This window comes from Danio rerio, chromosome 2 (genome assembly GCF_052040795.2).
Source record: "Danio rerio strain M-AB ecotype USA chromosome 2, GRCz13ab, whole genome shotgun sequence".
Taxonomy (NCBI): Eukaryota; Metazoa; Chordata; class Actinopteri; order Cypriniformes; family Danionidae; genus Danio; species Danio rerio.
Window position 1 is genome coordinate 42,270,410 of NC_141022.1, and position 15,904 is coordinate 42,286,313.

The 15,904-nt window shown below is 44.0% G+C and overlaps 1 protein-coding gene across 1 annotated transcript in view; it reads left to right on the forward strand.

Moving 5' to 3' along the window:
• Positions 1–15,904, forward strand: part of carmil3 (capping protein regulator and myosin 1 linker 3) — a 143,881-nt gene that overhangs the window by 120,728 nt on the left and 7,249 nt on the right. Inside the window, 6 exon segments of the mRNA NM_001317765.1 lie at positions 8,115–8,194; positions 8,346–8,510; positions 11,732–11,930; positions 14,854–15,130; positions 15,212–15,333; positions 15,416–15,557. Of these exon segments, the coding sequence (NP_001304694.1) occupies positions 8,115–8,194; positions 8,346–8,510; positions 11,732–11,930; positions 14,854–15,130; positions 15,212–15,333; positions 15,416–15,557 (985 nt within the window).

The following is a 15,904-nucleotide window of genomic DNA, read 5'->3' on the forward strand; positions in this document are numbered from 1 at the left end:
ATTATATATTTTTAATGTAGCAGCGCGCTGATACACAGGCTTTTATAAAGATACCGTTTTATTCCACTTTCCAATTCGATTTTAAAAGATCGAGTTTGATGAACAGGGTGAGCTTGTCCAACTGTCAATGGATGACAATTGAAAATGTCCCTTACCTCAAAACTGCATTATAAGAAAAAGAAAACACAATGTACAGTTTGAAGTGTAGCATGCATTCAAAATGATTTTTTTGCGCAGTGACGCTACTTTGAAAGAGTCCGATTATTATACATTACACGGCAACTGCGTTTAACGAAAGACTAAGTTAAGATGCCGTCCTTTTATCCCACGAGGATGCTATATGGATAAACAAGGGATCAAGACCTTAAGTATGGTGAGAATAAATGTATGACAGCTTCTAAACGCGTCTGAGTGTAACGCCAGGGAGTAACACCACAACAGAAGGTAGGATCCAATGTGCAGGTTTATTCACAGTCAGGCAAGCAGTGGTCAATACGGGAGCAAACAGGTGTGTGAGGACAATCCAGAATCATAGTCAATTTAACAAGCAAGAGGTCGAAAGGCAGGCGGCAGACAAGGAAAACTAAATAAACAAGGCAAGGTTCAAAACACAGAGAAACAAGACCAGGATAATGCGTTGTAATGTTACCTTACAGATAAACAAGACTCGGCAAACTGAAGGGGTGAATGTGTGGCTTAAATACTGTGTGTAATCAGTCTCTGAAAGTCCTCAGGTGTGCAAATGTAATCAAGCTAGATGAGTGAGCATGGGTGTCAGGGAGAAGTGCATGTATGAAAATGTAGTCCAGGAAAGGTGTAGTTTTAAGTGTGTGTGTTTACCAGCGACATCTGGTGGTTGTTCGCTGGTGAACATGACAGAGCCCCCCCTCTAAGGAGTGGCTTCCAGACACTCCTAATACTGTTCAGGCGGGAGGTGGAGCGGAGGCGGAACTGGGGGAGGGATGGAGGGCCAGGACCATGCAGCGGGGGCGTACCTGGAGCGTGGAGCTGCGGAGGGCCTGGAGCGTGGAGCTGCGGAGGGCCTGGAGCGTGGAGCTGCGGAGGGCCTGGAGCGTGGAGCTGCGGAGGGCCTGGAGCGTGGAGCTGCGGAGGGCCTGGAGCGTGGAGCTGCGGAGGGCCTGGAGCGTGGAGCTGCGGAGGGCCTGGAGCGTGGAGCTGCGGAGGGCCTGGAGCGTGGAGCTGCGGAGGGCCTGGAGCGTGGAGCTGCGGAGGGCCTGGAGCGTGGAGCTGCGGAGGGCCTGGAGCGTGGAGCTGCGGAGGGCCTGGAGCGTGGAGCTGCGGAGGGCCTGGAGCGTGGAGCTGCGGAGGGCCTGGAGCGTGGAGCTGCGGAGGGCCTGGAGCGTGGAGCTGCGGAGGGCCAGGAGCGTGGAGCTGCGGAGGGCCTGGAGCGTGGAGCTGCGGAGGGCCTGGAGCGTGGAGCTGCGGAGGGCCTGGAGCGTGGAACTGCGGAGGGCCTGGAGCGTGGAACTGCAGTGGCCCTGGATCATGAGGCTGTGGCCATTGAGGAAGCTTAGGAGGCGACCATTCAGGGAGCTCAGGAGGCGGCGGCCATTCAGGAAGCTCAGGAGGCGGCGGCCATTCAGGAAGCTCAGGAGGCGGCGGCCATTCAGGAAGCTCAGGAGGCGGCGGCCATTCAGGAAGCTCAGGAGGCGGCGGCCATTCAGGAAGCTCAGGAGGCGGCGGCCATTCAGGAAGCTCAGGAGGCGGCGGCCATTCAGGGAGCTCAGGCGGCGGCGGCCATTCAGGGAGCTCAGGCGGCGGCGGCCATTCAGGGAGCTCAGGCGGCGGCGGCCATTCAGGGAGCTCAGGCGGCGGCGGCCATTCAGGGAGCTCAGGCGGCGGCGGCCATTCAGGGAGCTCAGGCGGCGGCGGCCATTCAGGGAGCTCAGGCGGCGGCGGCCATTCAGCGAGCTCAGGAGGCGGCGGCCATTCAGCGAGCTCAGGAGGCGGCGGCCATTCAGCGAGCTCAGGAGGCGGCGGCCATTCAGCGAGCTCAGGAGGCGGCGGCCATTCAGCGAGCTCAGGAGGCGGCGGCCATTCAGCGAGCTCAGGAGGCGGCGGCCATTCAGGAAGCTCAGGAGGCGGCAGCTCTGGAGGATCTGGCAGCTTTGGCAGCTCTGGAGGGTCTGGCAGCTCTGGAGGGTCTGGCAGCTCTGGAGGGTCTGGCAGCTCTGGAGGGTCTGGCAGCTCTGGAGGGTCTGGCAGCTCTGGAGGGTCTGGCAGCTCTGGAGGGTCTGGCAGCTCTGGAGGGTCTGGCAGCTCTGGAGGGTCTGGCAGCTCTGGAGGGTCTGGCAGCTCTGGAGGGTCTGGCAGCTCTGGAGGGTCTGGCAGCACTGGAGGGTCTGGCAGCACTGGAGGGTCTGGCAGCACTGGAGGGTCTGGCAGCACTGGAGGGTCTGGCAGCACTGGAGGTGGCGGTGGCAGCTCTGGAGGGTCTGACAGCACTGGAGGGTCTGGCAGCACTGGAGGGTCTGGCAGCACTGGAGGGTCTGGCAGCACTGGAGGGTCTGGCAGCACTGGAGGTGGCAGTGGCAGCTCTGGAGGTGGCAGTGGCAGCTCTGGCAGTAACAGCTCTGGTGGTGGCAGCTCTGGCAGTAACAGTTCTGGTGGTGGCATCAGCTCTTGTAACTCAGGTGGTGGTGGCCATTCTGGTGGCTCAGGTGATGGTATTTCAGGAACTGAAACAGGAACTATGGCAGGAACGGACAAGGAACAGGAAACCATCTTGTGAGCAGGTGGCAGATTGGCGCTTACCACATTGTGAGCTGGAGGGCTGGTTGTGACCACATTGTGAGCTGGAGGACTGGAGTCGGCCATCTTGTGAGCTGGAGGACTGGAGTCGGCCATCTTGTGAGCTGGAGGACTGGAGTCGGCCATCTTGTGAGCTGGGAGTGTGGTGATGGAATGAGCAGCAAGCCCCGTTGCCAGCGGTTCTTGCTGTCCTTTGCCCCCCCCCAAAAAATATTTAGGGGTGTCCTCCACCTCTCCTACAGTGAAGGGGGACCCACTCATTTGAAGTGCAAGATCAATATAACCTTCTAGAATCCCGTGGGGGTCATGCAAAGGCATTGTGGAATATAGGGGCTCAGAAAGTCCTCCACGAAAGAAAATCATTAGGCATAAGTCATCCAAAGATGTTAAATGGGCTACCTGGATGAAGTCCTCCACGTATTCCTCTATAGACCGGGCTTCCTGACGCAGACACATGATCTTGATACCCGCTGAATCCATTGTGTGGCCGAGTCTTCTGTAACGCCAGGGAGTAACACCACAACAGAAGGTAGGATCCAATGTGCAGGTTTATTCACAGTCAGGCAAGCAGTGGTCAATACGGGAGCAAACAGGTGTGTGAGGACAATCCAGAATCATAGTCAATTTAACAAGCAAGAGGTCGAAAGGCAGGCGGCAGACAAGGAAAACTAAATAAACAAGGCAAGGTTCAAAACACAGAGAAACAAGACCAGGATAATGCGTTGTAATGTTACCTTACAGATAAACAAGACTCGGCAAACTGAAGGGGTGAATGTGTGGCTTAAATACTGTGTGTAATCAGTCTCTGAAAGTCCTCAGGTGTGCAAATGTAATCAAGCTAGATGAGTGAGCATGGGTGTCAGGGAGAAGTGCATGTATGAAAATGTAGTCCAGGAAAGGTGTAGTTTTAAGTGTGTGTGTTTACCAGCGACATCTGGTGGTTGTTCGCTGGTGAACATGACAGAGCCCCCCCTCTAAGGAGTGGCTTCCAGACACTCCTAATACTGTTCAGGCGGGAGGTGGAGCGGAGGCGGAACTGGGGGAGGGATGGAGGGCCAGGACCATGCAGCGGGGGCGTACCTGGAGCGTGGAGCTGCGGAGGGCCTGGAGCGTGGAGCTGCGGAGGGCCTGGAGCGTGGAGCTGCGGAGGGCCTGGAGCGTGGAGCTGCGGAGGGCCTGGAGCGTGGAGCTGCGGAGGGCCTGGAGCGTGGAGCTGCGGAGGGCCTGGAGCGTGGAGCTGCGGAGGGCCTGGAGCGTGGAGCTGCGGAGGGCCTGGAGCGTGGAGCTGCGGAGGGCCTGGAGCGTGGAGCTGCGGAGGGCCTGGAGCGTGGAGCTGCGGAGGGCCTGGAGCGTGGAGCTGCGGAGGGCCTGGAGCGTGGAGCTGCGGAGGGCCTGGAGCGTGGAGCTGCGGAGGGCCAGGAGCGTGGAGCTGCGGAGGGCCAGGAGCGTGGAGCTGCGGAGGGCCTGGAGCGTGGAGCTGCGGAGGGCCTGGAGCGTGGAGCTGCGGAGGGCCTGGAGCGTGGAGCTGCGGAGGGCCTGGAGCGTGGAACTGCGGAGGGCCTGGAGCGTGGAACTGCAGTGGCCCTGGATCATGAGGCTGTGGCCATTGAGGAAGCTTAGGAGGCGACCATTCAGGGAGCTCAGGAGGCGGCGGCCATTCAGGAAGCTCAGGAGGCGGCGGCCATTCAGGAAGCTCAGGAGGCGGCGGCCATTCAGGAAGCTCAGGAGGCGGCGGCCATTCAGGAAGCTCAGGAGGCGGCGGCCATTCAGGAAGCTCAGGAGGCGGCGGCCATTCAGGAAGCTCAGGAGGCGGCGGCCATTCAGGGAGCTCAGGCGGCGGCGGCCATTCAGGGAGCTCAGGCGGCGGCGGCCATTCAGGGAGCTCAGGCGGCGGCGGCCATTCAGGGAGCTCAGGCGGCGGCGGCCATTCAGGGAGCTCAGGCGGCGGCGGCCATTCAGGGAGCTCAGGCGGCGGCGGCCATTCAGGGAGCTCAGGCGGCGGCGGCCATTCAGCGAGCTCAGGAGGCGGCGGCCATTCAGCGAGCTCAGGAGGCGGCGGCCATTCAGCGAGCTCAGGAGGCGGCGGCCATTCAGCGAGCTCAGGAGGCGGCGGCCATTCAGCGAGCTCAGGAGGCGGCGGCCATTCAGCGAGCTCAGGAGGCGGCGGCCATTCAGGAAGCTCAGGAGGCGGCAGCTCTGGAGGATCTGGCAGCTTTGGCAGCTCTGGAGGGTCTGGCAGCTCTGGAGGGTCTGGCAGCTCTGGAGGGTCTGGCAGCTCTGGAGGGTCTGGCAGCTCTGGAGGGTCTGGCAGCTCTGGAGGGTCTGGCAGCTCTGGAGGGTCTGGCAGCTCTGGAGGGTCTGGCAGCTCTGGAGGGTCTGGCAGCTCTGGAGGGTCTGGCAGCTCTGGAGGGTCTGGCAGCTCTGGAGGGTCTGGCAGCTCTGGAGGGTCTGGCAGCACTGGAGGGTCTGGCAGCACTGGAGGGTCTGGCAGCACTGGAGGGTCTGGCAGCACTGGAGGGTCTGGCAGCACTGGAGGTGGCGGTGGCAGCTCTGGAGGGTCTGACAGCACTGGAGGGTCTGGCAGCACTGGAGGGTCTGGCAGCACTGGAGGGTCTGGCAGCACTGGAGGGTCTGGCAGCACTGGAGGTGGCAGTGGCAGCTCTGGAGGTGGCAGTGGCAGCTCTGGCAGTAACAGCTCTGGTGGTGGCAGCTCTGGCAGTAACAGTTCTGGTGGTGGCATCAGCTCTTGTAACTCAGGTGGTGGTGGCCATTCTGGTGGCTCAGGTGATGGTATTTCAGGAACTGAAACAGGAACTATGGCAGGAACGGACAAGGAACAGGAAACCATCTTGTGAGCAGGTGGCAGATTGGCGCTTACCACATTGTGAGCTGGAGGGCTGGTTGTGACCACATTGTGAGCTGGAGGACTGGAGTCGGCCATCTTGTGAGCTGGAGGACTGGAGTCGGCCATCTTGTGAGCTGGAGGACTGGAGTCGGCCATCTTGTGAGCTGGGAGTGTGGTGATGGAATGAGCAGCAAGCCCCGTTGCCAGCGGTTCTTGCTGTCCTTTGCCCCCCCCCAAAAAATATTTAGGGGTGTCCTCCACCTCTCCTACAGTGAAGGGGGACCCACTCATTTGAAGTGCAAGATCAATATAACCTTCTAGAATCCCGTGGGGGTCATGCAAAGGCATTGTGGAATATAGGGGCTCAGAAAGTCCTCCACGAAAGAAAATCATTAGGCATAAGTCATCCAAAGATGTTAAATGGGCTACCTGGATGAAGTCCTCCACGTATTCCTCTATAGACCGGGCTTCCTGACGCAGACACATGATCTTGATACCCGCTGAATCCATTGTGTGGCCGAGTCTTCTGTAACGCCAGGGAGTAACACCACAACAGAAGGTAGGATCCAATGTGCAGGTTTATTCACAGTCAGGCAAGCAGTGGTCAATACGGGAGCAAACAGGTGTGTGAGGACAATCCAGAATCATAGTCAATTTAACAAGCAAGAGGTCGAAAGGCAGGCGGCAGACAAGGAAAACTAAATAAACAAGGCAAGGTTCAAAACACAGAGAAACAAGACCAGGATAATGCGTTGTAATGTTACCTTACAGATAAACAAGACTCGGCAAACTGAAGGGGTGAATGTGTGGCTTAAATACTGTGTGTAATCAGTCTCTGAAAGTCCTCAGGTGTGCAAATGTAATCAAGCTAGATGAGTGAGCATGGGTGTCAGGGAGAAGTGCATGTATGAAAATGTAGTCCAGGAAAGGTGTAGTTTTAAGTGTGTGTGTTTACCAGCGACATCTGGTGGTTGTTCGCTGGTGAACATGACACTGAGAGTCATCCCCTTTTTGCACAGTAGGCCTACCTTGTGTTTTATTTGCTAATTTAAGTTATTTTTTTAAAGATATATATAATGTATAAAACTATACATTATTTACATTACTTCATAATACCTATACATCTGATAAGCTTTTTTCATTAATGGACAATGCACAGATATTGATGTTTCACAGTGTTTTTACACTACATTATTTGAATCTACCAAGCTTAGCTTACAATGTTTGTAATGTTTACATTGTTCTACTTACATTAAATCTAAATTCCAAATATCAGAAATGACAACAGATTGTTAGGATTAATTTAATGTCAGTTTAATGTTATTGATTGATGGTTTATCAGGGGTTACCACAGCAGAATGAACCGCCACTTACTTGACAGATTTATTTATTTATTTTTTATTTAATTTTTAATTTTAGGTGTTTTATGTTTTTAAAAATAATTTATAATAGCATCTTTAGTGATTTTCAACTGGTTACACTATCTTATCTCAATAGGTGGATTTAGAGGTTTTTGCAAAAAAAGCTCTGGTGGATTTAGCTGGTTTTGACACAAAAGAAAATCTACCTTGTTTAAAACCAATTAATTGTCTAAAGTTACTTTTTTTTAAAGGTATTTTATTAACTTGCTAATAACCTTTATCATTACATATAAAATGAAACTTTTGAACCTAATAAGAGGAGCCTGGTAGAAAATGCTCATTAACAAAAAAAAAAGAGGTCTGACGGATTTGCTTGATGAAATTCTTTATAGTTATCATTTTTAAGTAATCTTAAAGTACTATTAGCTGTTGAGCTGTATTTAATGAATCATCAAGAAATTAAAAAAAAAAAAAGTAAAAAAATCACCAACATCCTGGATGACCTGAGAGAGGCTAGCCTTATAGCTATTTTCATTTTTGGATGAACTCTGTCTTTGAAAATGATCGGTACTTTCATGTTAATGGTAACTTCTTTGATTGCTCCTTTTTCTTCAAGACTGATAGCAATGTAATATTTTTTGAAGATTCTGTAATTACAGACAATTAGTTACAAATGAATTTAAAACCGCACTGATTTATAGATACTGCAGCAGTTATTCCTCATACAAACGGCAAATATCACATAAAAAACGATTAACTTGCAACCATTCGATCCATTAACGGGAAAAGGAGGGCAGTGATTTTAATCATGCTCTCTTGTTAACTCGATTGTTCTCAGAAATCTGTCTAAACGCAGGCCCAGATGTTTTCTGCAGGGTCTCCAAAATGAACGCTTTAAAAACGCTCTCCTTTTCAATCACTTCTGATCAGTCCCAGTGCCCGCAAGCTGCGTCTTTGTTGTGTCAGTTGATCAAATTAATGCGCTGACATAATACAAATGAACAAACCCCAGATGGTGTTATACAGTAGCGTGACAGCTTCATCCACTAACACAAATTTAGAGAGATGATGTACTCCAGGCCCAGTCCTCAGAAGCACACATCATCATCATCATTATTTCTCTTGTCGTCCTCTAGCACTGCTCGGAGAATGGTGGAGTATCTCTATTGGATGATGGACTGCCCGACTTTTACACCAAGAGAGTTTTACCAGACAGGTGCTTCAGTACTGAAACTCTTCTGTGTGGTAATGAAGTCTTAACTATGACGGTGTCACATTTGCTCACTTTTTAAAGGTTGAAGGGATAGCAGGCTTGCACGAATGTGGGTGTTATCTTATCTCTGACACCCCGTATCTCTGTCCTGCAGTCAGCTGTCGTCTCACCATCACGCTCAGGCTTTGAGAAGAAAGAAACGACGCAGTGTGCTGTCAATCTTTTCGGGATTCAGGAAGAACCGAAACTCTACCATATCATATCAGGAGCCTGATCCTACAGGAAGGGGCGGGGCTTGCGGGGAGGAATGTCGCACTAAGTGAGTGAATTGTATTTTGAAATCCACATGAACAGGAAGCTGTGATGTTTGTTTTTTCGTTTTGTGATGCAGTTCCTTGAGGAACACACTATTAAAGAGCCCCTATTATGCATTAAAAGGGTCATATTTTTGGTTTTGGGGGTCTCCAACAACAGTCTGATATGCATTTAAGGTCAAAAAACACTTGTCAAACAATATTATCATTGTCTTATAATTGTTACTATCGTGTATAAGTAATGGAAGGATCCAATTGCAAGTAAAAATACCTTATTGACGCAGTCAATATAGTATCACAAGTAACACAAAAAGAAATAAACAAACAAAAACAAGCTATATTCCGACTATATCGGGGATCAGGAGAACAGACAGGGAACCAAGAAGCTAGGTCTCAGAAAGGGACTCCTCGCCAGTCCTAAACACAAACAGAATGATCAGCAGAGAATTAACGAACTGACACGAGACAAGAGACACGCTGCCTAGATATAGCTGAGTTTACAAGTCGCAGCTGGCAGGCTAATCAGGACAGCAGGACTCCACATAGCACGTGACAAAAACACTGACGTCAGACACACGTTGAACACCAAAACAAAACCATGTGACCAAACAGACACTCAGAAGTGCGCACACACCTACAACCGTGACAATAATATTAATTTATCTAATTATCGCAACAACTTCCATATGATTCGTTCAGTGATCCATTTTTTCCTAAACCCCTCTTTAGCACGATGCTAATCTGCGCTGATTGGACAGATGACAGCCTGTTTTGATTGGTTGACAGCATTCTGCACGAGACAGAGAGAAATGCCCACCATGGCTTATCAACAATATTGGAAGTAGTCAAAGTGGAGAGTGTATGTGTGAGCATACCCTCCCGGGAGTCTCCCTCATTTCAGACCCATCTCCCGCCACCCTCCCGTTTTGTTATTTCTCCCGGAAAACTTTTAACTTTTAATGTGGTTTTAGTCACAGTATGTGACTATAAAGAGCTTACAGTACAAGCGGTAACAAGTGACAAAAAACAATTAAATAAATAATTTGCAAGCTAGAGAATACAAGGAGGCAACCATTTTAATCACACTCACTTAACACTTGTGAAATGGAGAAAGAAACTGGTCCTTGAACTGAGTACTGTAAAGTTCCTGTTAAGCTCTGACAAAGTCCTATACATTTATAGTCTTTTCTGATCCTTACTTTAACAAATGGCTGACGAATCCCCCGTTGTATGCGTGTAGATTGCTCAAGCACTGGTCAGAAAAATGTTCATGGGATGAACAAGCTGGCTACATTTTGCAACATTTATCTTTTCTATTCTTAATAACGACCCTTCTTTCAGAGTTGCTAAAAGAGATGCTCAACTTAATGTGTCTTCAGAATTCCCCATGTGTTCAACAGGATTTAGATCAGGAGACATTTTTCTAATAATATATTAACATATTTTACATAAAAGCTTTATTAGTCTTTCTTTAACAGACAACACTGGAAAAATACTATTATAACATATAATACTGCAACAAAGTGTTCTGTTTTCAACATCCCATTAATTTAATTTAACATGTCAGTATTCATTTGTGTTATGCTAGTGCGTAAACTATTCAATTAATATAATTTAAAGTAATTTCACCTTAAAGTGACAGTTTCAAGAAAACAAGTATGGTTAATATATTAAAGATTAAGTCTGTAAAATAAACGATTAAACGTGCTGATGATCACCCGTCTTGTCACTGTAAGGTTGTATTTCAGCTTTAACATGCTTTAAAAAAAAAAAAAAAACAAAGCAGCTGCTTGTCATCACAACAGCAATAAGATCCAATGGACGACCGTTCGCTTTCACTCCAAAATGGCGGAATCGTGGGGCTGTTGCTGGGCGCTGCTGTTGCAATGAACGTTCTATTGAGTGTCGCCTCTTGGTGATTCTAAGCTCTTTGAACACGGCCAGTACCTCAGACAGACGTAATCTGAGAATTTAACTGAAAACAAACAGGAAGTGCATTTTCAGATTATAATTTTATTGTTCACTACAAAACTAGCAATGTAAGCTAATTGAATCAATGCGGTTAGTTTTGATTTCATGTGTACTTTAAGAAATAATAATAATGATTTATAATAAAGTAGTGCAAAAGTTTGGGGTTGGTCTTTTTTATGTTTTTGAAAGAAGTATACTATGTTGGGCTTGAATTGATCAAAAATACAGTCTATTTTTCTCTCTTTTGTTTTTGGATGCACCAATATGACCAGTACCGATAAACGAGTCATTAGATTTGGAAGTCAAAAAAGTCAGTATATATGCAGATAAATACACAATTTGATATAAATATTTCTCAGCCTGATATCATGAACAAAAGGCAAACAGAGTCGAAAACTGATTTTGTTTACAGCTAGGAAACTGCTAGGAAACAGCTAGCTTTTTATTTTTTTATTTTTTGCAAAATAATTTATAAACTGCAGATCTGATGTCCTCCTTTTAAAGGGTGAAAACCTCTCACACTGCCAAAATTTTGTTTCGTTTAGCATAAAACCATAGGACAAATGCATGATGGAAATGCATTCATCCACATAATGTGAAACCTTTATTTAAAACCCCCATAACCAGCTGCATGTTAAGTGCATTAAAAAAAAAAGTGGTAGTAGTATATTTAAACATGTCATCAATTGGTGTGATAGAAAGGTACTTCATCATTACTTTGCTGCTCAAAGAGCATTTCTTATTGATTTCAGTTGCTTTGTTTACATTTAAAATTATCAATAAAGTTCTGTTTTCATGCCATGTGTTTAAGTGAGCAAAATCAACACTTCCTGGAAAAGCTAGCATGATGCATCAATAATCTAATGTAATTTTCTGCAAGTAGAGAAGCCATTTTAGCTCTTTATCTTTTATAATAAATGCATTGTGCCTCAGAGCGGCAGACAAAACAAACGCTGTCGTTTTATTTTATTTATCTGTTTAAAGGCAGGTACCTGATATTTAGGGTTAAAAAACAAGGCTCCACCCTCGTCTTCAAAAGGGGTGTAGATCAGCAGCTTATTTGCATTTGAAAGATGCACAAAAACATGCTTATAACTTTCAAAAAAAAAAAAAACAGCATTTACAGTATGGTATAATAGATGTGAGGTATTTTGAGCTAAACCACATAGACATTCTCAGGGGACACCTGACATATCTTGTTAAAAGAGCATAATATGACACCTTTATTACTGATTTTCGTCTTTTGCTTTCTCAGTATCGCGACTGAGAATGTGTACTCCTTGATTCAACACCCAAAAGATCGCGGGAGGTTAGATGGAAGCACTGAAGGCACCAATGGGAGGCTGGTAGGGCCTGGTGTTCAGAGGACCCCTCAGCTGTCAGGACGGCCTGTTCAGGGTATACCCCTGCCAGGAATGATGGGAATCAGCCCCTCCTGCTTCTCACACAGACAGGTAAAGTCACATTTAATGGGATAGTTCACCCAAACCTCAGAATTCTGTCATCATTTACTTACTATTCACTTGTTTCAAACCAGTTTAAGTTTTTTTTATGTTTAACACAAAAAAAGATATTTTGAAGAATGTTGGAAACCTCTAACTATTGGTTTCAATAATATATATATATATATATATATATATATATATATATATATATATATATATATATATATATATATATATTATTATTATTATTATTATTATTATTATTTATTTTATTTTTTATTTTTTTTATGGAAGTTTCCAGTTTTTTTTTTAATATTTTCTTTAGTGTTCAACAGAATAAAAATTATCAACTCAAATTGGTTTAACCCTTTAACTGCACCACCAAGACAAAATTGTTTGGATTGCATTTCTTAACTCCTACTGTCACTAGTTAACACACTCAATTTCATTAACACACATCCCATAATTTCTAAAATGTTAACCTCTACCAAATGGTAGATATGTTGGTTTATGGTAAAAATACCAGAATTAACACATATACTATGAAAATATAAAGTGGAAGAACAATTTATTTAAAAAACATAATCAAAATAAAACATTTTTGAATACTAAATCACCTTTTTTTGAAGTATGCCATAAAATATTTCAGATTCTCATTTAACTTGTTTTCTTGTTTGTTTTTTTTACAATAAACCAAAATCAAGTGTAGTAGTGCAGCAGGATTATATTTGTTTATTGTTTTTATTTATTTATTTATTTTTTGTAAACCAACAATGCTGTGTGTGTAAACCATTATTTAAAACAGTCATTTTTAAAATTACTTTAGCAGTCATTATTTAAAACAGTAATAACACAGGCAACTGTTTGGTAGAGGGGCAGCCAAAGGGTTAAATTAAGTAAATTGTGACATAATTTTTACTTTTGAGTGAACTTTCTCTTTAAAATGACGTTCAAAATGGTCATTTAATTTTAAATAAATGTAGAATGAAATAATAATAATAATAATAATATTAATAATAATACATAATAAATTTAAATAAGCTCCATTTAAGTAATAGTTGATTGTGTCAATAATCAGTTTAAAATACCACCTTCAAAATATATATTTAATCTACACAGCATATTGTAATTCATTGAGTTATAATGTTAAAATTATTTTATCAAATTTTTACTTCAATGAACTTTTGTTCTTAAGAATCCTATCATTTACATAATTTGTTATACTATTTTTGTTTTTAAAAAAGCAGTGTTGAACATTTTAGGGTGCTACTTGGAAAATGGAAATGATTTTAAAGGTTGTGATTTTGACCATACTGAATTTCATACTAATGCTGGTATAAATAATTGTCGGTAACATTTTTGAAAAACTACACACTATGAATCATCTATTAAGAAGTAGCAAATAGTGAATTCATTATTTGTTAAGCATCAACTCTACATTAATACATGTTAGTAAGCAGTTTATAACTACAAATACAAATGCTCTACTCTTAACTAACAAGCAGATTTAAAATGTGCTTAATAGTTGTTTTTTCATACTTCATAAAAAGTGAATAAGTAACGACTAAATTAAGTATCACATTATTTACAAAATCAGTAGTATTTAAGAGTAGTTGGAGACTTTTAAGATCATTTAGAATGAGCTAGTAAATGAATAATAAACTATTCAAATCAACATTTATATATTATTATTCATGCATAAATTAATAGTTTATTGTTTCTGTTAATAAATGCTTTATTAACTGATTAACTGTGACCTGATCTAAAGTAAGGACTATTTATACTTCATAAATACCTGATAAATGACAATTAAAGGCTCAGTATCAAATGAACAATGCATCTGAATAACAGGAGTGTCAAAATATAAACTGGATAAAATGACAAAAACAATTTAACATTACATTACGATACAACATTTCGATGTTATTTAGCGAAGTTTAAACTGCACACAGTAAATTTATTTTAGTTAAGATTGCAAAGATTTATTTTTCAGTTGATACAGTTCCGTTTGTGTGTCTCTAAATGAATAGAAATTATTGAAGTCATTTATTTTCCTTTTTACTGTTTAGAATATAACTGAGTCTTTAATTGTCTTTTATAGGGAGACACTTTAGATTAGGTCACAAAGCTTGATGAAGTTGATTTAGTAAAGCATGTGCTGACATACACATTAACTGATAATGTATGCCTGAATAATAAGATACATAAATGTTAACTTAGTTTATTAATCATTTACTTACACATTCTGAATGATCTTTAAAAAGCAGCAAATTCTCTCAAATAAAGTGTTTGTAAATGAAGCAATACTTAATTTACTAATGAAAGAATAATAATTAACAAAATATGAAAATTACAATCATTAAGCACATTATACATGTGTTTATAAGTCAAAAATACAGCATTTGTATCTGCAGTTATAAACTGCTTACTAACATCTGTTTATGTTGAGTTAATGCTTAACAGATAACAAATTGACTATTTGCTAATGCTTAATAAATGATTCATAGCGTGCAGTTTTAAAAAAGTGTTACCTAAGTTCCTAATCTAGGGGGCTTTGCCAGGTAAAAGGCATACAAAAATTGCTTGTTAGCATTTTTTAATTTATAATTTACTAAATTCCTTTTCATGCCATAAAATTCCAACACTCTGTGGCCTCTGACCAATTCAGTCAAAGAGCAAAGCCAATTCCTAAATTAAATAAGGTTAACCCTGCTACTAATATTTATATTTGCCATTCCAGAAATATTGCTTTTATGCTGCAGGCGGTGCTGAGAGCATGCATTGGAGGAGGGAAGGAAATTGTTTTCATTAGCCAGTAATACAACACTAGCATCACTCGTTTTTGATCAATTTGGGAACTAAATAGGAATTTTATGAGCATAATGACGTGTTTACCACAGTCCCTCACACCCGGCCTCTCTCTTCCCTGCAGTCGCCTGATTACAGCGAGGTTTTCGGCTCATCTGAAGAGATTGGATACAGAGAGCATGAGACTGACCGGCATTCGGATATTGTCGCTAAAGGCCACACGCCGTCTATAGACAGACAGGAATCAGGAAGACAGGAATCACAGTCAGACAGCCAGAAAAAGGCAGACGGTGTAATAGATCCTCAGCTGCTGGAAACCAGAAAAAGACCCGATCCGCCGCCTCAGAGCACCAAACCAAGCCTTGCAAAGACACGGCAGCGCCATCTGGAGGAGAGTTCTGGTACTGCACAAGTTTATATCTGATGTAATAAGCATATAATTTTTTATATCTTCACTCATGGTGGTTATTTGTGGTCCCTAGATAAATCTACTGAAGATTCGGGAGAGCTGAGGGAAAAGGATGAAGAAAAAGAGAGCGGAAGATGTGGAGAGGACCTAAAAGACCAAAAACCACAAGGACAGACTCCACTGATCCCTGAAAAGGTGCTTGGATGGTAGTTTCCCAAAAAGACGCAAAAGTGAGTGATTGTTACGTAACAGATTTTGACTTTGTTGTTCCTTTCAGCCATGTTATTATTCACCTCACACGTCTCCCATTGGCTCCTCGCCGCATGACGTGGCCAATGAGCATCAGCCACCAGCTGCTCCGCCCACCTCTGCTAAGCCTGTGTTTCATTCCACTTCAGTAGATTCTGCTTTACTTCAAGGTAATTCAGGGACAACATTGATGTTTAAATGTCATACTGGATGAGGCGATTAATATTTCATATGCTACAGTTGCATTTCGAATCACAACATGTATAAAAGAGATCCTGAGTTCTAAAAGATGCAGAACTTGATTGTCAAGTGTTGCCAAAGATCCCTGAATAGAATAATACTTTGTGAAAAAAATTTCAAAATGAAGAGTAATAATAATTAGACAGACCGTCTGTCTGTCTGTCTGTCTACCCAGACAGATAGATAGATAGATAGATAGATAGATAGATAGATAGATAGATAGATAGATAGATAGATAGATAGATAGATAGATAGATAGATAGATAGATAGATAGAT